This window comes from Oryzias latipes, chromosome 21, assembly GCF_053564925.1.
Source record: "Oryzias latipes strain Hd-rR chromosome 21, Olatipes_Hd-rR_3.1".
In the NCBI taxonomy this organism is placed as follows: Eukaryota; Metazoa; Chordata; class Actinopteri; order Beloniformes; family Adrianichthyidae; genus Oryzias; species Oryzias latipes.
The window spans coordinates 13,513,541-13,535,747 of NC_136257.1; the positions used below are offsets into that span (position 1 = coordinate 13,513,541).

At 41.7% G+C, this 22,207-nt stretch overlaps 2 protein-coding genes across 7 annotated transcripts in view; one reads left to right on the forward strand and one right to left on the reverse strand.

Annotated features, from left to right (window-relative positions):
• The first annotated feature begins 2,618 nt into the window (after positions 1 to 2,618).
• Positions 2,619 to 12,710, forward strand: slc35a5 (solute carrier family 35 member A5). Of its 4 annotated transcripts, XM_078940217.1 has the most exons (11): positions 2,619 to 2,757; positions 4,273 to 4,432; positions 4,541 to 4,639; positions 5,603 to 5,736; positions 5,829 to 5,896; positions 6,790 to 6,978; positions 9,633 to 9,833; positions 9,919 to 10,046; positions 11,032 to 11,117; positions 11,178 to 11,300; positions 11,396 to 11,744. In XM_078940217.1, exons 2-11 carry the CDS (start codon positions 4,306 to 4,308, stop codon positions 11,459 to 11,461), a joined length of 1,221 nt encoding a protein of 406 aa, XP_078796343.1. In that variant the 5' UTR covers positions 2,619 to 2,757; positions 4,273 to 4,305; the 3' UTR covers positions 11,462 to 11,744. The 4 variants fall into 4 exon arrangements, with proteins under 4 accessions (XP_078796343.1, XP_004081648.1, XP_011487759.1 ...); XM_004081600.5 differs by having other exon boundaries at positions 11,032 to 11,300; positions 11,396 to 12,710; XM_011489457.4 differs by having other exon boundaries at positions 2,627 to 2,757; positions 4,276 to 4,432; positions 11,032 to 11,300; positions 11,396 to 12,710.
• ccdc80 (coiled-coil domain containing 80) overlaps positions 12,706 to 22,207 on the reverse strand; it is a 29,250-nt gene continuing 19,748 nt past the window's right edge. For all 3 annotated transcript variants that reach the window (XM_023950564.2, XM_078940215.1, XM_023950565.2), the window contains 2 exons: positions 16,476 to 16,559; positions 12,706 to 14,251 (listed from right to left, as the gene is read on the reverse strand). In XM_023950564.2, coding sequence (XP_023806332.1) covers positions 13,959 to 14,251; positions 16,476 to 16,559 — 377 coding nt within the window. In that variant the 3' untranslated portion in view covers positions 12,706 to 13,958. The remainder of the gene's footprint in view (positions 14,252 to 16,475; positions 16,560 to 22,207) is intronic.

A 22,207-nucleotide genomic window follows, 5' to 3' on the forward strand; every position in this document is an offset into this window, starting at 1 on the left:
CCGTAATTCAAATAGTTTGTATTTCTCAATACTTCAAGATCAATGAAGGAAGAACAAACACCAGACCTCAAAGTTTTCTCAGGTAACACACATATTTAATGCATCCATGCATCCATCTATCCATCTCCTGAACACAGTGAAGTTGCTGCAGTTCTGATGTTGGAGATCAACACCAAGACTAATGTTGAAGATGAGGCAGTTAAAGTCCCACTCTGATAATCTTTAGACATATTGTTAAAGCATTCCCAGAGGTCTTTTAATTATGATTATGACGTTTTTAGCCAAAATCAAAAAACCTGTGTCGATTTCTAGGAGATACTTTCTGCGGAGCAGCAGGAGATTATCAGAAATGTGTGGGCGGTGATTGGGACTGTTGGCCTGGAGTAAGCTTTCCCTTTTTTCCCATCATGATTTGTTTACACTTTCTCCTGCTAGCTTATAATAATAACAATAAATTAATAATAATGAATGTTATTTGTACAGCGCTTTAAATGGCACACAAAAATGTTGTACAACACGTGAGTAAAACACAGTCAATAAAAACAAGAGCTAATACAATTAAACTAAAAACATAAAAATGACAGATTTAAGATTAAAAGTAATTTTTAAAAAGATTAGTTTTTAGTGATTTTTTAAACACTGGGTGTTGGGGCAGTGTTCAAGCGGGTTGGGGCAGCGATTGGCTCTGTCTCCACAGGTTTAATGTTAGGTCCAACAGTGGAGGGACGAAAGGTTTGCATCAGAGGAGCACAGGTGTATAGTTTTGAGCCAATGAGGAAAATGAAGACGAACATGGAGCTAGTCGTCTACAAGTAGATGCATCCAAATGCTGTGGATCAAGGAGCTTGTGGCCTGCTGATCTTAGCACCTATGTCACTGCTACAGGCTTATTCAAACAGCATTTTTTTTGTCTTCTCCTGATTCACAATGATTTGAATAAAGAAATATGCTGAAATGCAATTTAATCATAATTTTCTTTACCACTTTTCTGAGTATTTTTTTTTTATTCAAGTTGAGATGAATCAGGAGCAGACGAGAAAATGCTGTTTGAAAATACTCTTTTTCGTGACTCAGCAAGTGAAATGGGCAGGCCAAAGTCTCCCTGCTCCGCTCCATTCTGATGCATCCACTTGCAGACAAATTAGATACATTAACATCTTAATTTTCCTCATCTAAGCTGGCATCTGGCTCAAAACTGTACAACTGGATAACTCCAATATTGTTCACCATTTTTGTTGCACCACTAATGTTTGATTGGGATTGTGAGGCGGTGTAAGCAAGTGGGAGAGATAGTATAATAGACAAAGGGATAATGGGATGTCAGCCGAGGCTTACTTCTGTGCCAACTATCTGGCCCACAACTCAGAAGTAAATTTCTGATGAACTCCTGTCGCTCTGCAGAAACTACTGTATCTCCTAGAAAACGAAACAGGTTTTTGATTTGTGCTAAAAACGGGATAATCATAATTAAAAGACCACTGGAAACCCTTTTACGATAGATCAAAAGATGATCAGAGTGGGCCTTTAAGGTGTGACAGGAAGCTGTAGATTTAGGTGATGTTTAGACATATTCATACTCTGCCTATTTCTCAACTGAAGCAGTGATGGGTAAAATACTTTTAAAGAGTATTTGATTTCTTTAGCTAGTGGATGCAATCGTAATTGAATTACTTTACTCATTCCCCAGTTTAAAAAGTAATTCACTACTTGCTACTTTACTTTTTTCCACTCACATACAAATTCTCAAGGGAATAAAGTTAGCACAAACACGATACCCTTGTAAAATTCACAAAATAAGAACATATAGGCTATACAAGGACAAACATGTTTTTAGCACCACCTCTTTAATTTCACCACATGAATATGAGAAATGTACATTGTATAGAAACCTACATAATAAATAGATCATTGACACTATAGGGCAGTGGAAAGCAGTTCATCTCCAGGACAAAAAATGCACCTAATTGAAATATTTTTGCCTTTGTTTTCAACAAATTTGAAATAATTTGGTCTCCAGACGAATGCGTCTGTGAATTTGTCCATATTTCCATTCTCTCAATCTCACTTTGAGGTATCCACAACTCTCCATACAACTCTGCATCAACGCGAATGCGTCAGTTTCAATTAACCAAGAGGCCCAGTCAGAGCCAACTGTTCAAACAAATTAATGTGTTTGATTAGTCACCTATGGTTCCACTGTACAAAAATGTGAGTAATGAACTTATGACAGTTTCTATAGTCTAGTAATTGTAATTCAAATACCAAAATTTAAACTGTGATTGTTTAATTATTCCGTTACTGACAAAAGCAGTTAAATTGCAGTGTTACGTTACTTTGTACTCCATTACCCCCAACACTGAACTGAAGCTAATGAAAAACATGTTCAGCTTATTGTATCTGTTGAGATTGCCATCAAACTGTTCTTTCTTCAGCTTCTTCTTCCTTTCCTCGTGCCTCATCATATATTTCTGACATAGTTCTGCTGGTGCGGCCTGCTATGCTGCTTTCTTTCGTTCCTCACCTTGATGTTTTAACAATTTTTTAAATTATAGCAAGTTTATTTTTTTTTGTTGAATCAGATGGAATCGGATTTCTCCGTACTGCGTTAAGAACAGAAAAGAAAAATGTTGACGTAAGCACGTCACTTGTGATAGCCAAACATCTGCAATGCGCATGCGTCCGTAAACCAGGAAGTTGTGTTTTGTATTGACGGAACAAAATGGAACAGCTGTGTAATGAAAAGACATGATTTAACAAGTGAGTGGTTTTAAAAATATTTCTTTTTCTCGTCTTATTTACTACGCAAAAAGGAAAAGACTAAGTTGAGCAATAGAAGAGAAACGAGTGTTTCCTTCAATGAAGCCGGGTGCTGCCTGGAACTGTGATGCTAATCAGGCTAAATATTAAACATATTTTTGGTGTCATTACAAATTGTTTTAAAACACTAACAAAATGAAGAAATTCTTATTAAGAGTTTACGTCATTAATTGCCTTTTTTAGTTTTACCCTATCAACACGACAGCTGTCCCTGCTGTTCCTTTGTTTGTGTTGTATCTTTGTAGGGGGGTTAGCATGAATCTTTTGACTAAAAACCACCAACAAAAACCTTCACAGTAAAGGTACGTAAAAGAAACCAAAATAGCTAGGCTAAAAAAGGGTGCACTATTTTATGGTTTAATGTACACAGTAGACAAATGTAATGTTATGAGCCCAAGGTTTAAACAAGGGGAAAAATCTTGAATGCAGTCAGTGTGCGAGAGAATTTGGTAAATTGTCCATCCCTGTTGAAATAATACGTAGTAATTCATCTTTTCCATTAACCACCTCACACCTTTATTTAAGGACTTTATTTGGTTAAGTTTATCTGTCTTCACAAGAACGTTTAGGCGAAGATCACAGCTTAAACGGGACACCAAGGATTTTAAATAAATAATCTTTACGTTAAAGTCAAGTCTGACATGTAAACAATTTTGACAATGTAAGCCTGAAGTAATTATTAATTATTTAAATATAATTCAATACTTCAAAGACAATTTAATACATTTTATTCTTTGAACTATCTAACCTTTTTATTTTACCCCCCTCTTTTTTTTTTTGAACATTTGCTTTGTTGGTTCCTTATAACTTATTTCTAACATCCTTTCCTTCTTCATGTAGGTGCTTCGATAAATAAAATATTTCAAATACATTTCATCACCTGTTTAGACCTTTAAATCTGGAATGAAAACTGATCAAAGTGAAGATATGTAGATGAAAAAATGTAGAAGGGATGATGGGGGAATTAGGTCAGATTGGGCTCTGTTTCTTTCTTGATTTGACACTTTAAAGAAAACACCTAGAGTAAATCATTGTAAGCATTGAATACTCACTATTAGGAAATAACGTATTTTTTCACATAGTAGGTGGAATAATTTTCCGTACCTATGGGGCTTGCTGGCACCTCGAATATTGAAACAAGGTCGTGGTGGCTCAGTGTTTTTGTCACTTATGTGTGACAGGTCATTTGTGTGAACAAACTGCCAATGTATAAGCTCAAAGGCGCGATCTGTTAAAAATTCAAACCTTTTGTTTGTGGGTTACATGTATGATTAGTCGCTATTTCACACAGAAACTCCTCTAATGAAAGATTTGCAGTCACACGAATATTAATTTTTAAATGAAGTTGTTCTAAATGCTCAAATATTGATAATTATTAAAATACTATATAGAAACAGTTGTTTGCCTTTTTCTGTTGTGTCTCCAAATAAAACTCGGTTTACGTTTTTTTGGCAGCAGGTGAGACCTCATCCTGCCGGAGTTGCAGCCATGGTCTGCTGCCCCCGCTGCCCCAGGCTGTGCTCCCGCTCCTCAGCCTACACTCTGCTGCTCGGCCTGTGCTTTGTGACATTAGGGACCAGTCGCATCCTGCTGCTCAAATTCTCAGCCAATGCTGGTGGGTATAAAAACAAAAAACAAAATACAGCACATTTGTTAATTTCATCTGAAAATGTTTTCCACATGTCTGCTGAAAAATAAGAACAACAACTTTTTCTCTGTTTAGACAGCCAATATGACTTCCTTCCTGCTTCGGTCAATCTGCTGGCAGAGGCCCTCAAACTACTCTTCTGTTTGGTTATGTCAGTCAGAGTCATCATCAGAGGTAAATTTCAAAGTCACCGTGTTTTTACAGGAGTTTCTTTAAGTAAACTCTGTGCGGTATCTCATCAATAGCAAAAATGCAGGTATAAATATGTATGTATACAAAAAACATTGTGAATGCTCAGCAATACAATTACCAGATGACGCATTGAGTTCACCTTATGACCAGTAGTTACAGAAGCTGTGCTTTAAGACATATGTCAGTCTAAAGCAAATATAAATGAACTGAAAGAGATTCAGGAAACACACAGACCTGTTAACACAGCAAAGGACGCCGAGCTAAGGTTCCTCCTTTTGCTAGAATTTCTGCATCCATGCAGTGAGGCATGATGGTTAACAGTCTGTGGCTCAGTTGAGGTGTAAAAACTCTGGTTGCTCTGAAAGCAGCTTCACTTCTTCTGGATTTCCATCTTCCTTTTTTCAGTTCCCCATAGATTCTTGAGTAATTTACCTTTAAATGAGTTTGCATTAGTGACTGCTCCAAGTAAATGAGGTTTTCAATTTGCTCTCTGAAAATCAAAGCTTCCTAAAGCTTGATTTGCTCTACTGATGGAAAAAAAAACATCAGCAAATAGTTTATATTGAGTTGAAGCAAACATGGCATGTTCCCTACCAGTGTTTTATAATTGGAGCCTGACTGCCTAATTTGTGAAAAGGTATAACAGATTGTTTGCAATGAGGTGGTGTGTGTCCTGCCACCTCAGGATCATCCCACATAGAATTAAAAACAAAGTGAAATGCTTTGTTCTGTAGGCTTCAGGCTGTTCTTTGGTGTATTAGCAGAACTCATAAAATGTAGTCTTTAGCATAAAAAAAGTATTCCTATATTATAACATGAAAATGAATGTGTGGAGAACTGTGTTTCTGATGGTTTCAAAAGATGTAGTACATTTAAACCTCCCGTCCGTCTGTAAATCTGTGTTAGGTTTGAGTCTGAACTTTGGTTCCTCTCATGTCTCTGCAGAGGGACGGTCATTCAGAAGTTTGGGCAGCACTTCCAGCTCCTCTTTGCTCAACTCCCTCAAATGGTCCGTTCCTGCTTTCCTCTACTTTGTGGACAACATCATCATCTTCTACGTGATGACCTACCTGCAGCCTGTTAGTGGACACTGATTGAAATGTGCAGCTACTCTTTTCAGTCCATTGAGTACAGAATGTGTCATCTCTGACTCTGCCCTCGTTGTTTTCAGGCCATGGCAGTGCTGTTCTCAAACGTTGTCATCCTGACCACTGCTGTGTTATTCAGAATTGTGTTAAAGTAAGTGGAGACAGTGACCATCTCCTGCAATGTCCTTTCTTTTCAGTTTTGATTTTACCTGACAAAATAATTGAGTCTTTTTTTAGTGTTTGTGTGAGCCACATTAGAAGCTAAAACCTATGATTTAAACAGAATTAGTAATATATTTATCACATTTACATGAACGTTCTTAACCTCCTGCACAAATGGAATAGAATCAAGTGCTTTACTGTCGTCATACAAGAAGCACAACAAAATGTAAGGCAGCCATCATGTTAAGGTGCATTAAGGATCAATCAAAGATACATTTTAGAGTTACTACTAATAAATCAGTAGTGTTTGATTGCAGTGATCACATTAACGTTCTTAACTCACTACTAAAACAGAATAGAATACAATGCTTTATCGTCATCATACAAGGGTCATGATGAAATTGAAGGCAGCCATCATGTTAAGGTGGATTAAGGATCATAAGAATAAAAGACGATACTAAAAGCAGTGTCAACCTGTATATGTGTACGGATGTCAAGGCGTTTGAAATGGGGTAATAACTGTGCTTGAGTCAAATGTGCTCAACTAAAAAACAGCCGTCTGTTTTACAGGGGAACTGAGTTGAAACGATACATTTAGCTGCTGGTCTGAGTATCTTCTTCAAGCTACAGAAGCTACTTGGATGATCAGCAAATTGTTTTCTAGGTTGAAGTCCAGCAGAATCCTGAATGACTGAGAACCTTCACAGACTTTGACTTAAACAGTTGCAGGATCTCCTTTCACAACATTTCTCTTTTGATTTTGTTTTTCCACGTCATTTTAGTAAGAATTTTCTGATCCTGATAACTGAGAGTTTCTTCTTTTCTTTTAAAATGATTCTTTTAACTGGTTTTCTTAACTGTTTTTGTGTCCTTGTCCTTCAGGAGGCGCCTGTCTTGGGTTCAGTGGGCAGCTTTAGTTATCCTCTTCCTGGCCATCGTTTCCTTGACAACCGGCTCAGGATCCAAACAGAACTCCATAGTGGTGTCAAGCCTTCACTCAAACCCCCTTTTCACACCCTCCAACTCTTGCCTTCTATACACACAACTCTTGGATCAGATGAAAAACAGCAGGTAATGCTCATGCGCTAAATTGTGCTCAGATGTTTAACTAACTAAAAGGGTAAAAAGATATTACAGGTTTTTTTATCTATATTTTCTTGATCTTCTTCTCTCCAAAGCTTTAGAGCAATGATGTAGTCCTTGAGGTCACTGTCCCACTTGTTTTCCAGAATACCCGCCCCGCTCCTATAAATCACTGATTACTTTTGCGAAGTGTGTTTTACCACCAAGTGTTGGTGTGATTGAAGAACAAGCAGGGTAGTGGCTTCTGGGACTGGTGCCATTTCACTGCCTCAGTTTTCTTCTAACGGATTAGTAAACTAAGAAGCTGAGTTCTACTAGTTATATAATCTACAATTTGAGGACTCCAAGAGTGTATTTCTACTAATTCCTCTTTCGTTTTGAGGCTAAACTTGATTTCAAATTGATAATTCACAGTGAGGAAAAACTTCCACTAGGAAGTTCCAACAGTTCCTCAAAAATCAGAATTGAAAAACTCTTGGACTGCAACTGGGGTGTGGGAGGAGTTTGGTGCAAGGGTCATCTCTCCAAAATCTTATGAGAGGGAAGTCCCCATAGGTTCTCTTAAAGTCCCACTTCAATCATCTTTTGATCTACTGTAAAAGCGTTCTCAATGCTCTTTTAATTATGATTATGCCATTTTTAGCCAAAATCTAAAAACCTGTCGTTTTCTAGGACATAGTTTCTGCAGAGCAGCAGTTCATTAGGAATTTATGTCTGAGTTGTGGGTGAACTATTAGCACGAAGCAACCCTGACCCCCCTTCACCATTTCTGTTGCTGAGAGCACACTGTTTACAGTCTCTTCTGCTAGCTTACAGACCCTCTCAAACCCAATCAAACATTAGTGGTGCAACAAAAATGGTGAACAATATTGAAGCTATCCAGGTGTACAGTTTAGTTCCAGATTCAGCTCAGACGAGGAAAACAAAGACGTACATTAATCTTTATGTCTGCAAGTGGACAAATCAGAATAGAGCGAAGCTGGGAGAAATAGTTTTTTTTTTCTTCAAACAGCATTTTTGTGTCTCTTCCTGATTCACAACAATTTGAACAAAGAAATACTCAGAAATGCAATTCTGAGCTTAATTGCCCTATATGTATGTACTCCATCATCAGAAAAAAACCCACAAAAACATCTTAAAAACACCATTTTCATCAGAGTGGGTCTTAAACCTTCCAGCTTGCTTTGTTCTTGTGTGAAACAGCACCTCACAACAGAGCTTTGTCCAGAAAAACAACCAAATGCATTCTTGCTGGCTTGGGACGGGACCCTTATATAATATATATAATATATAAAAGTCCCAGAACTTCATTTATTGCCTTTATGTAGAAAAACATTGTGTAAACTAGGAAGGGAAGAGTGCATGACATCATTTAAACACACATGTATTGGTAAAGGGAGGAACGAACCTCGATGGAAACATGGAAAGCCTTTCCATTGCACATTTATAGACATTTGATAGCAAAAACAAAGAAGAACGGAACACAGAACATGACTCACTAATATAACAACATTTTTTTTATTGGTATGATTGTATGATAATGACCACATGCATCAGTAAATAAACCAATAGTGTTTAATTTTAAACAGTCAGCTGAAGTGACTCAGACCTGAAGGAGCGACGCTGACAGAGGACATGCAGGAAAACACAGTTTTGAATGAAGGAATGCAACATTAGTCTTCTCTTTCTTGCTTATGAGCAGGAAACCATTTCTAATTTCAGCTGTTAACGACTGATATCTGTGGCTTTTAAGCAAAGCTTCTGTGCTTGAGATGGTCTTGACCTGTTTTTGAATCCATGTTTGTTTTATTCTACACCAAAAACAGAACATTAGATGCATACACAAATCTAAATGACACATGCAATTAACTAAACACCAAGATACCTGTAAAAAGAAAGTGTGAGAAACAAGGAGAGAGGCTGGGTCTAAGCTTTAGATCTTCAACTTTTTGGTTTTTCTTATCATAGCAGCGCTGGTTCGAATCCCAATTGGGACCTTTCTGTGTGGAGTTTGCATGTTCTTCTGGTGCATGCGTGGGTTTTCAGCAGTTTCTCCCTACCGTCCAAAAAACATGCTTCATAGGTTAGGTAATTGGTGTCTCTGAAGTGTCCTCAGGTGTGAATGTGAGTGTGTAGCCCTGCGACAGACTGCTGACCTGTTCATGGTGTACCCTACCTTCACCCAACAGTAACTGGGATGGTTACTAGTGACTATTAAAGGAATTCAGCGGGTTTTGTAAATGAATAGATGTGCTAATGTGCAATGGGGCTGAGCTAACCCCTTTTTACACTTCAGTTCAATGCAGTCATGATGACAGGTTTCTCCCAGTGATGCAAAGGACTGACAGCAGAATGTAATTCCTAGTTTTATTAGTCAGAAAAAGTCAGCAAAAAGATTGGACCGGTTTTTGGTGTAAACAATTACAAAACTGTCTCTATGAGAAAATTAGGAAAAGCATTTTGGTTGCAATTAATGACCAAAGAAAGGCTAGCTCTAAACTGTCATCAAAAGCTTCAAAACCACACATTTAGTTTTACATGACCTGTATTTCTGCAGTAATGATTACATTTAGTATTTATTAACATGGTATCCATTGCTGTGAAGTTTTTACGTTTGTGTATGTTCATGTTGCTGTTTGCAGTGCCTCTGCTTTGTGGACTTCATCTCTTCCTGGTCAAGCCTGGAAGGACCGGATGCTGGAGAAACTTCGATATCTGGGCGTGGGCCACATCCTGATTCTGCTGCAGTGCTTTGTCTCCTCTATGGCCAACATCTACAACGAGAAGATCCTCAAAGAGGGAGAGCAGCTCACAGAGAGCATCTTCATCCAGAACAGTAAACTGTGGGGAGCCGCTCGTGTAGAAAAAGCCTGCAGTAGAAGCAAATGTGTGACTTTGAAACTCATGGTGTTCTGTGTGGTGTTGTAGGTATGCCTTTGGTGTGGTGTTCAATGGCTTTACTCTTGGGGTGGGCAGTGAAGCCCGAGGGCGCACTCTTCACTGTGGCCTCCTTTACGGCCATAATATCTTTTCCCTGGGCCTGGTGCTGGTCACCGGTGAGTATTGATGGAAAATTACTATAGTGGTTTAGTATATTCCTTTATTTTGGGCAATAACAGGAGTTTCTGCTTCTGATACACATCACACTAGCTGCCTTTGCATTGATTATAAAATTACCCAAATTGGATTTGCGATAATAAATTTGCGTCATATGACAATTTCGGGGGGAAAAACTCTCATTTATCGAAAAAAAGGTTTTTGAGCTTGAAGGTGTTTTGAGGCGTATCGAAATGGACGTATATCGCAAAACTGCAATAGAAAACTCTTTATTTTGAATTAAATGAGTCAGATAGTGATGGCAATGTGCTTCTTGGTATGAACTGGTTGCCTTTTAAGCACTGCACAGCGGGAGCCACCAGAGGTCACACAGTTCATCACAAGATGAGCGTGTCATGCAGAATTGTTGGATCTAGACCTCCTTTGTAAAATCACTAACCACCATTTCCCAAAATCCCTTCATCTGTGGACACTCCCACGTGTTAGGAGCTCCATGGCCTGAATAAGACGCCAACGTCTCCTTTGATGGATGATGATGAGCGCTAGTGCCGTGATAGAAATGTGACTCTATCTGCTGTAAATCATTTTTCACACCCGTCGCTGTGTTTTTGAATAAATTATCACATCAGTTGGTTTGTGTTTATGTGCATAGTTATGATTTAATTTAGAATGTTTAAGTACGAAATTGTGTTTTTTTTCACTTTTCTAGAATTTTGATGAATGTTATGCACGTTATGTGTGTAATAGAAACTAAGCTAATGAGAAGCTTTATTTAGCAATGCTTGAGGAACAGTAAATTAGGATCACTAATGATAATCTGGATAAATGGCAGTCTTCAAGGTAGAAAGGAGAAAAGGTGAGGGAAGACAAGAAATAAAAATGAATCAAAAGGCAGACATGCTCACGGAGACAAAGTTTGAGATCAATTATAAGGTTTGCTTGTTTTCCTTGTCTTTCCTTACCGACTCTGTGTCTTCCTGGCAGCTGCTCTTGGTTTATCGGTGGCTTTCATCTTAAAGTTCAGAGACAACATGTTCCACGTGCTGACCGGCCAAATCACCACCGTCCTGGTAACTGCCATCTCCCTCTTCTTCTTCAACTTCCACCCTTCACTGGACTTCTTCCTGCAGACCCCTATGGTTCTGCTGGCCATTTTTATCTATAATGCCAGCCGCCCTAAAGACTTAGAGTACAGCCTGCAGCAGGAAAAGTTACGGGTCATCAATGGAGAGGTGTCTGAAAGGTCTAGAGGGGTAAGCTGCTAAAACACATCCGCCTCCTAATTTTTAATGCACATACCAGGTGCTCTGTAGAAAACCATTTTGCTTTTTTCTATTCGCTGATGCAGGATGGCGAGGAGCTAGAACTACTGACGAGGACGGACACAGACAGTGAATCAGAGGAGTCACTATGAGCAGCATCACAGAGGCTCCTGAAGGAGATTCAGCACAGACTTTTTGTTGAAGCGTTTACAGTAAATGGCAGCGATGTTGGGATCAGCTGGGACTGTGACAGAAATCAGATGCTGGAGTTTTTCAGACGTATGGATCCTTAAATGATTCCAGTTGTAATTGCTGCTCTTCAGCTGCTGATGAGTGACCTCATTTCAGGCTTTTCCTCCTTTTCTTTTTACCTGTTTTTAACACTTCATTCATCATGTGAGAAATAAAGAGATTTGGAAAGTGTAGATTTAAAAAGTATTTCTTTTTAAATGTGTTTTTGTTCATCTAATAGAAATACAAATGCAGCATGCAAAATTATGTTTATTGACATTCTTTTCAGGAAAAGGTAAAAAGAAAGTTGTGCCAAAAAATATCAAACAAATCTGTTTCCAGCCAAGGTTTTTTTTTTCACATCACATCCTTTTTAAAATGGCTAAATAACTGATCAGGTTCCTTCAAATGTTTGCCGCATTTATTTTATAGCAGGAAAGTGTCAGATTTATGTTTTTATTATGAATAATAAATGCATACTTATGCAGAAAAACTCTTCCTTCATAACTAATTCTAGAACAAAATAGGCTTAATATTTTTCCACAAGATAGTTGGTAACCTTTTTCCCTGAAAACTGCTAATGTCTGTTCTTCATCCTGGTGTATTTGTTTGTCTTATACAATTTCTGACCTAAAATATTAGAAACATTGTTTTGAACAGTGACATTTAAATTCTATTTTTGACAAGTAGAGACACTATTTTCCATATTTTTGTTTTTGTGGTACTCTGGCAAGTCAAAACATACTCATATGTTTTCAGTGTTTTCAAGTACTGAATACCAGTACAACCACTAAAGGAAAACTCAGGTATGTAATTCTGAGGTCGAGACCCAAAGATCACAACAGACTTATGAGCCTCAAAATGTGAAAAAAGATTGTTTCCTGAACTGCAATGCTAAGACCTTCATTGTGCTCTAGTGAAAACATGACCTGTCATTTTTTGTGCAGTGGATATCTAACGGTGTGTGAAATCCTTCTGTGCTGTCAAACACTGACTTTAACATTGAAAAGTCATCATAAAAATAACTGCATCTGGCTCAGACAGTAAGAAAATCATGCATTTAGTTACAATCAGGACCATAAATATTTGGACAGAGACACATTCTTTCTAATTTTGTTTCTGTACATTACCACAGTGAATTTTAAATAAAACAATTCAGATGCCATTGAAGTGCAGACTTTCAGCTTTTATTCCATGGGTTGAACAAAAAGATTGCATAAAAATGTGAAAAACTAAAGCATTTTTTAAACACAATCCCTTCATTTCATGGGCTCGTAAGTAATTGGACAAATGAAATAACTGAAAACAAAATGGTCATTACTAATATTTGGTTGAAAACCCTTTGTTGGCAATGACAGCCTGAAGTCTTGAACTCATGGACATCACCAGATGCTGGGTCTTCTCTTTCTTAATGCTCTGCCAGGCTGTTACTGCAGCGGCTTTCAGTTGCTGTTTGTTTGTGGGCCTTTCTGCTCAGATCAGATCCAGGTGAATGCAGCCAAACTGATTGGGTGGCATTTCATACAGTAATACAGATGGACATCGACCCAAAACATACAGCCCAAAGCAACTAAGGAGTTTATTAAAGCAAAGACGTGGAATATTCTTGAATGGCCAAGTCAGTCACCTGATCTTAACCCAATTGAGCATGCATTTCAAGTTCAAGAAGACTAAACTTCAGACATAAATACACAAATAAAACATTTAAAATGTCTATTTGTGTATAAAAACATCACAAGCTACAACTGATTATGATATCAGTTCAACCTATCTTAAATGAATATTCCTGTAATGTAATTGTGGAAAAACCCATTGTGTGTTTGTTCATATTGTTTGTTATATTGTACCGGTAATTGAACCCACCATTACGTATCACAATGAGGACCCAACATGAGGATAATGACCTAAAACATGTCGTGGACTTGAAACCTTTTTACTTGTCATACTGTCCATAAAGTATAAATAAAACTTTGGGCAACAAAAGAAATGTAGAAGAAAAACAATGTGACAGCTTTTAAAAAATTGCACATTAAACAAGACAGATACCAAATAAATACACATTATGTCAGCCCACTATCTACAGAATACAGGTCTATGCTGAAAATCTGAGTCGTATCTGGAGAAAAATGAAATAAAGTGAGACACAAATATGCTTAGATGACAAATGTGTATAATCTAGGTAGGGATTATATACCTGATATTCCAAAATCTCCTATAAAACCAGATCTGATGAATGGGTGTTCAGCCTATTGTTACCTATGGTGTGTGTCAAAAAGCACATTGTAAGGTTTACACGAGGAACAGCAGAACATTCAAGGCGCTAACTCCATCTTTTGGAAGGAGTATCACTTTAAAACAAATGAATGTTTAATACTGAAGGTAGTTGGGAATACCCTCCATAACCCTGGAGATACTCCCCTAATAATCATGTTCATATCCATGCTGATGGTAGCCATAACCTCCATACTCGTCCTCAGGGCAACGCATGCCAAGCGACTGCTGGATAGCCATCTCCTGTCTGCGCAGCTGCATGGAGTCCACCAGGTCGTAAATGATAGCCATGGACCACATGGGAGAAGGGTACCAGGATTTGACGTTGCCATCCTTCCCAACCAGCAGCATGGAGAAGTATTCTGGACTTATCTGGAAGTAGTTCCTCATGTCCTTCACCAGAGTGGGCGACAGTCCTTCACGATCCACTGTGGCACTTCCTGAATGGATCAGAGGTTTAGATTAGAAACAATGAGCAGCTTGAACCAGCCACGTCTTTCTGTCTCCCAAGTAGAATGTCACTAGACAGAACTTAGTAAACTTAGTAAACTAAGAACTAAGTAAACGTTTAAAAACTACATTGAAAGATCAACATACAGAACTTGAAAATCACAGTGGGTGTTTTTCTGTCAGTCAGACAAATGTGTGTGTTTTTGTATCATGCATTATCCATTTTCTATACCTGCTTAGTCCATTTCAGGATAACAGGGTTGCTGGAGCCTATCCCAGCTAGTGATTGATTAAAGCGGTGTTCACCCTGGAAAGTTCTCCATTACATCATAGGGCCACACAGGCAAACACATACTAACATTCACATCTAAAGGACAATTTAGAGTCACAAATGAACCTATTTCTCAAAAGAAATCTGTGGGATTTTGGCTCCTGGGAGCCAGCAGGGACTTCCTGTTTGGAACGTGACGGGGGATGGGTCATAAACAGGCAATGGAGGCAACGGTGCAAACCACTACACCACCAAGCAGCCCTTCTTTGATCATAGTTAAATTATACATCATTATATATAATTATGTTAATGACATAGTAATTACTAAAAAAAAAGCTTGGTGGAAACCTTTCATTGATTATTTAAACTGCTCAAGATTTGCTTTCAAGCCATTAAGATGTGCCATTTTTTACTGAAAAAAATAATGGTCTTGAAGCTTTCCGAGGCTTAGAAGACTTCTTTATTAATCAAGATATTAATCATATCTTGTAGCACTGTGAGGTTTCATTTAATGAAAATTGCATTATCATTATAATGTATTATTATTATTAAACAGACTTGCTCTCAGCTGATTGAATGAAAGATATATCATTTCAATGTCTAACTGTATTCACTGGGGACATGTGAGACAGCCAACTCCCTTATTCTTTAGCTAACATCAAATCCATATCGTTTCTTTTCAGTATTATTGGACTAAAGTTTAGTTTCATCCCCATGTTCTACATTTGTTGATATAACGCTGAACATCATGTTCATGTCTGCTTCTTTTTGATCCACTTGTTTTCTTTAGTTTAGCTGCTTCATACATGGGATGTGTTCCTGGATGTTTTCCCGAAATCATCGACAATGAAGAGTTCTGTAGCACAATATGGAAAAAAAAATGTTTGAAAAAGTGCCAAATAACTGCAATATAAAGCTTAGCAAGAATTGCCAAAATGCCTGCTGGGAAATTTCTGAAATAAAGTCATCACATATTCCTTTTTCTTTCTCGTACCTGATTATGTAGAACAGCAGGCACAGACACAGGGACAAATCATATAATTAAGTGATTCTGTTGTTTTGTTTATGTGCAATATTTTTTTCAATTTTCATGACTTGTGTTAACTTTGTAAATTATATGGATGTCAAATAATATTAAAACCTTTGCTGTCCTATTTTGGGAAAGCTCTTACATTTCCACAGCTTGGAAAAAGTCATGGAAACCAAATACTGTCAAATCTATGGCGCTTGACCAGCATTACTATTTTGTTAACTGTTGTGATCCTGTGTGCATGCTCTCCTCCAGAGCCTGAGCCACACCTGCACCTCATCCTGGCCGTGCACCTGCTCCTCATCTGCTCTTCATCAGCCACTCTACATAAACTTCACATGGACCTCCAGCCGACGCCAGACTATTGTTCACCTCTGGTAACAAAATTGGCAAGTACTATCAGAGCTAAAGTCGTTTTTATGTGTCCTAATCCTCCTGTTTCTGTTTGCCTGCCTGCAAAACTGTCAGCCCGCTATCCTCACTCTGTTCAAAATAAAACTCGTTACCCGGAAAGCCGTGTCCGCATTTGGATTTCACCTTCCACCCACCTGCCCTAACACAAACTCAAGCTTGGTCACTCCTACCACAGCGTTCTGACCTCGATTTATCTGCTCAGTGGAAACATGACTGTAGTTTCCTGTTCTTTTTTTTAAGCTAGGAACATGTTTGAGTGCAAAAAGGTTTCTTAGTTTTTTTTCTTTCCTTTTTGAACAGAAATGCTTTTGAAGAAAATCAGCATTTTGAAAAATACTGAATGTTCACATTGATGGTAGCAAAAACATGGTAACATGGAACATAATAAACAAAGAAAAGAGCACTATTAGATTTCAGTTTCATTTGTTCAGGCACCATGTGCAGAAACAGACATGCAGAACTCTAGGTACATGTAGGTCACATTGTTTTGAGATTTTACCATTAATGGGATATAATTCCAAGACTCCGCCCATGTCTGGCAGCTCCTTACCAACCAGCTTCAGAATTGCAATGTGTCTCAGACCTACATCACACATGAGAAAAAACAGAGCAAAAACATATTCAGGGAAAAACCAACGGTTTGTCATCAACCAGATCAGATTCTGAGCTGATTTATTCATCTTAACCCTTGTGCTATCCTTTGACCCCACCCTTGCATTGACGTGTTCTCCCTACCATGACAAAGGTGGATAAAGGTGGAAAGATTTCATGTAATCCATGGACACCGGTGAAGATCACAAATCATTGAAGAAAAAAGCTTCAGCGCACTGTCTAGTGGGTCTAGATGACCCAACTCCCAACGTTAAAGTGCCTAGGATAGCACAAGGGTTAATCCAGCAAAGCTGCAACTTCTAAGACAAAACAAATTGTTTTTCCCCCGTTTTGCGTCTAACCTCCAGCTGAACATCTCTGAAACTAAGAAGGTACTAGACTTTTCCCAGGCTCCCCCCTGCTTTACAGCCTATCAACATGGATGGTGAAGGTGGAGGTACTTAGTTATATTCTATCATATTGCTGTCACAAGTGTCTTCTTTTGTGCTGCTGTTTGCTTTCTGTGTCAAGGAAAGCCTCCTGCTGCTCAGCTGCACTCCTCCTGGAGGTCCCTCCTCCCCTCCCTGCTCTCAGGTGTTCACAGCTGGTTCTCATGTGCTCCTGATTTGTGCCCTTCTTAAGTTGCTCTGTACTCTCTGTCATTGTCGCAGCGTTGTGGTTTACTGGCTTCTCTAGCTTTGCTCTTGGCATTAAAAGCCCTTTCGAGTTATTTAGTTTGTGTGTCTTTCCTGCACCTGGGTTCCTCCTTGGTTCCTCGTCACATTACGCTGCGACCATGTCCAACCCAGCAGGAGATTCGTCTCGACGAGACTTACCTGGATCCACCGCCGTTGGTGGCTCCGTCACCAACGGCGACCGAGATGCGGGGCTTCATGTCGGGTATGCAGCAGCTTCACGAACGCCTCTCCAACCTGGAGCATGCTTCCTCGCCTTCTCCTCGGCAGACCAGACTGGGTCACCCTGAACCGTTTGATGGGACTGCTGCTGACTGCCGGGCGTTTCTCACTTCCTGCCGGCTGCAGTTTGACTTTAATCCTGATGATTTCCCCTCTGAGCAGAGAAAGGTGGCGTTTGCTCTGAGCTACCTAACCGGAAGAGCCAAACGATGGGGACTGGCGGAGTGGGAACGCGGATCGGAGCTGTGCCGCTCTTTTCGAGTCTTCTCCACCCGGCTTCTCACGGTATTTGATCCCACCACGCCTCATCGTGCTGCCGCTTCAGAGCTCCTTCGTCTGCAGCAGGGATCCCGCTGTGTCTCGGACTACGCGGTGGAGTTCCGGACCTTGGCTGCCAGCACCCGCTGGCCAGATGAAGCACTGCTCGACGTCTTCCTGCGGGGCCTGTCCGACGCTCTCAAGGACGAGCTGGCGGCTAGGGAACTTCAGGACGACCTCGAGGACCTTATCGACCTGGCGGTTCGTATCGACCGGAGAATGAGGGAACGGGGTAACGAGCAACGCAGCCTTCCAGGTTACCGCCTACCAGTCCCCGTGGAGGTTTCTCCGCCTCTTCCCAATTCCTCCCCGGAGCCCATGCAGCTAGGAGCTGGCCGTCTCTCTCCGGCTGAATGGCAGCGCCGCATACGGGAGGGACTTTGCCTTTACTGCAGACGTTCGGGACACATTGTGCGCAACTGTCTGGGAAACGCCAGGGTTCCCCAGCAGTGAGGAAACTGGTGAGCCGCAACTATTCTTTTTCCTCTCCTTCTCGTCCTTCTACCAAGGTCTGGGTGGCATATGCTGGAGCCCAGGCGGAATTTGACACTCTTATTGACTCGGGGTCTGATGGGGATCTGATCTCCCAGGAGGTGGTGGATAGACTGAAAATCCCCACTGAACCTCTGTCTCCAGCATTAGACATTCATGCCATTAATGGGTCCCTCATTCACAAGGTATCTGTTCGTACTGTTAATATTTCTGTGTCTATCTCTGGAAACCTCTCCGAGACCATGTCATTTTATGTTGTTGAATCCCTTAAACCTCCTGTTATTTTAGGGTTTCCCTGGTTGAGCAGACACAAAACTCACATCGACTGGGCTTCGGGGCGGTTTTTGTCTTGGAGTCCCTTTTGTTTGCTTAATTGCCTCTCCTCTGCCTCAGTTCGTAAAGCTGTTGAAGTTCAACGGTCCCCAGACCCTCCAGATCTCTGTAAGGTTCCGTCTGTTTATCACGATTTAAGTTCTGTGTTTTGTAAAGTACGGGCCAAATCTCTACCCCCCCATCGCCCTTATGACTGTGCCATTGATCTTCTGCCGGGGACCCAACCCCCTAAGGGGCATATATACCCCCTATCACCGCCTGAACGAGAGGCTATGGACTCGTACCTGCGGGAGAGTTTACAGGCGGGGCTCATTCGACCTTCTTCCTCGCCTGCTGGGGCGGGTTTTTTCTTTGTGGGGAAGCGAGACGGGGGTCTGCGACCCTGTATTGACTACAGGGGTTTGAATAAGATCACCGTACGTAACACCTACCCCTTACCCCTACTGCACACTGCATTTGACCTGCTTAGTGGGGCACGTATGTTTTCTAGGTTGGACCTCAGGAACGCATATCACCTTGTCCGGGTGAGAGAGGGTGATGAGTGGAAGACGGCGTTTAACACTCCTAGTGGACACTTTGAATATTTAGTTATGCCTTTTGGACTAACAAATGCTCCTGCAGTATTTCAATCTTTGATCAATGATGTTCTGAAGGACATGCTGAACAAATTTGTGTTCGTTTATCTGGATGATATTTTGGTTTTTTCACCTGACCTGGATTCTCATGTGCAGCACGTCAGAGCCGTCCTCCAGCGCCTCCTAGAGAACCACCTCTACTGCAAGGCCGAAAAATGCGAATTCCACACTACGCGGACTCGGTTCTTGGGGTATGTGGTCTCTCCTGGGCAGGTCCAGATGGACGACTCTAAGGTTCAGGCCGTCCTGGAGTGGCCGGTTCCCTCTGGTAAGAAGCAACTTCAGCGCTTCTTGGGGTTCGCCAATTTTTACAGGCGTTTTATCAGAGGTTTCAGTGGCGTTGCTGCACCCCTTCATAGGATTACGTCTGATAAGGTGCGTTTTGTTTGGAACGAAGAAGCTGAGAAGGCTTTTAGTGAACTGAAGAGACGCTTCTCTACGGCCCCTATACTGACTCAGCCTGATCCCTCCAAGCAATTCATTGTGGAGGTGGATGCATCTGAGTCTGGTGTGGGGACTGTGTTGTCACAGAGAGCGTCCGATAACAAAGTACATCCCTGCGCGTATTTCTCCCGCAAGCTCACTCCTGCGGAGAGAAACTACGATATAGGGAACAGAGAACTTCTAGCTGTGAAAGTGGCCCTGGAGGAGTGGCGCCACTGGCTGGAGGGAGCTGAGCAGCCGTTTCTAGTTTGGACTGACCACAAGAATCTGGAGTACATCCGGTCTGCCAAGCGCCTCTCTCCCCGCCAGGCTAGGTGGACTCTGTTCTTCGACAGGTTCGATTTCACCCTCTCCTATCGACCGGGAAGTAAGAATACCAAACCGGACGCACTCTCCCGTCAGTACCAACTGGAGGAGGAGGAGAGACCTGCTGAAGACACGCCTGTGCTCCCCTCCCGCATGGTGCTCGGAGCCACCCGCTGGTCTCTGGAGCGACAGGTACAGGCTTCCATTCCAGATCCTGCCACTATCCCCGCCGGCTGCCCGGAGGGCCGACTCTTTGTGCCATCGTCTCTTCGAACCATGGTGTTGAAGTAGGGGCACTCTTCCAGACTGGCCTGTCATCCAGGGGTTACAAGGACTGGTTTCCTCATTGCCCAGCGGTTCTGGTGGCCCTCGATGTCTTCTGACATACGTGCTTTTGTGTCAGCCTGTCGTGTTTGTGCTAGTGTCAAGACCCCCAGGACTCCCCCTGCCGGGCTACTCCACCCTCTACCTGTGCCGTCTAGACCTTGGTCCCATGTTGCTATGGACTTCATCACCGGATTACCAGTTTCTCGAGGTAAAGCGGTTATCCTCACTATCATTGACCGTTTTTCTAAGTTAGCCCATGCCATACCCCTGCAGAGACTTCCTTCAGCCAAAGAACTAGCCACCCTGGTTTCACACCACTTGTTTCGCCTTCATGGCCTTCCTCTGAGCATCACGTCGGACCGGGGCCCGCAATTCATTGCAGCCTTCTGGAAGGAGTTTTGCAACCTCCTCGGGATCAAGGTCAGTCTGAGTTCTGGTTTCCATCCTCAGACTAACGGCCAGGTAGAGAGGTATAATCAGGATCTGGAGACATCGCTGCGAGCCATGTGTGGAAAGAACCCCAAGACCTGGTCTTCACAGCTCCCATGGATTGAGTACGCCCATAACTCCCTGGTCAACTCTACTGGGTACTCTCCCTTTCAGGCTGCCTATGGCTTTCAGCCTCCCTTGTTCCCACACCAGGAGCAATTGGCGACCTCCTCGGGGCCAGCTGCGTTTGTGAGACGATGTCGTCGCACCTGGAGCAGGTTCCGGCTGGAGCTCCTACGGAACCAGGAACGTCTCGCTATGGTGGCTAACCGGCGACGGATTTCTGCTCCAGACTACAGGGTGGGAGACAAGGTGTGGCTGTCCACGTCGGATATCCCGCTGAAGGGTGGTTCCAGGAAGATGCAGCCCAGATTCATCGGCCCTTTTACCATCTCTCGTATCATCAACCCTGTGGCCGTGAGACTGGACCTGCCTCGCTCCATGAAGGTGCATCCGGTGTTCCACGTTAGTAAGCTAAGACCTGTTCGGAACTCTCCCCTGCAGCCGGATCCCACTCCCCCCTCCTGCTCCACGGATGGTAGGCGGTGGCCCGGTCTACACTGTCCGGGAGATCCTCGCCTCCAGGAGGGTAGGTCGTGGCATCCAGTATCTGATCGACTGGAAGGGCTACGGTCCGGCAGATTGCCAGTGGGTGCCTGCACGCCACATCTGCGACCCCACGATGATCGCTCGCTTCCATCGCCTCCATCCAGATCAGCCTCGTCGGGGTCCGTCTGGTAGCCGGACTTAGGGACGGGGGCTCTGTCAAGGAAAGCCTCCTGCTGCTCAGCTGCACTCCTCCTGGAGGTCCCTCCTCCCCTCCCTGCTCTCAGGTGTTCACAGCTGGTTCTCATGTGCTCCTGATTTGTGCCCTTCTTAAGTTGCTCTGTACTCTCTGTCATTGTCGCAGCGTTGTGGTTTACTGGTTTCTCTAGCTTTGCTCTTGGCATTAAAAGCCCTTTCGAGTTATTTAGTTTGTGTGTCTTTCCTGCACCTGGGTTCCTCCTTGGTTCCTCGTCACATTCTGTCTAATTCCAGCAGACTAAGGTCCTGTGTATATATATATGTTCAAATGTAGTTCCTCCTTTGTGAGATGCAGTTGATCTTAACTCATCACCAAGTCTTTCTTTTCAGCTAGTTTTCCTGGCTCTACCTTTACCCTACTCTGTATCACCCTGTACCCCTTTCTACTTCTATTTATTTTCAGTGTCTCAACCTTCTTTTCTTAATAATTGAGCAGAATGATTAAAAAAAATCTAGTTTGGAAGTCTCCTTTATATTGTGTTTCAGAAATAAATGTCAAAACCTCAAAGCCAGAATCCCTGGGACATTAGTCAGAATGAAATCGTTAACATTTGTATCTGCTTAAGTAACATCTG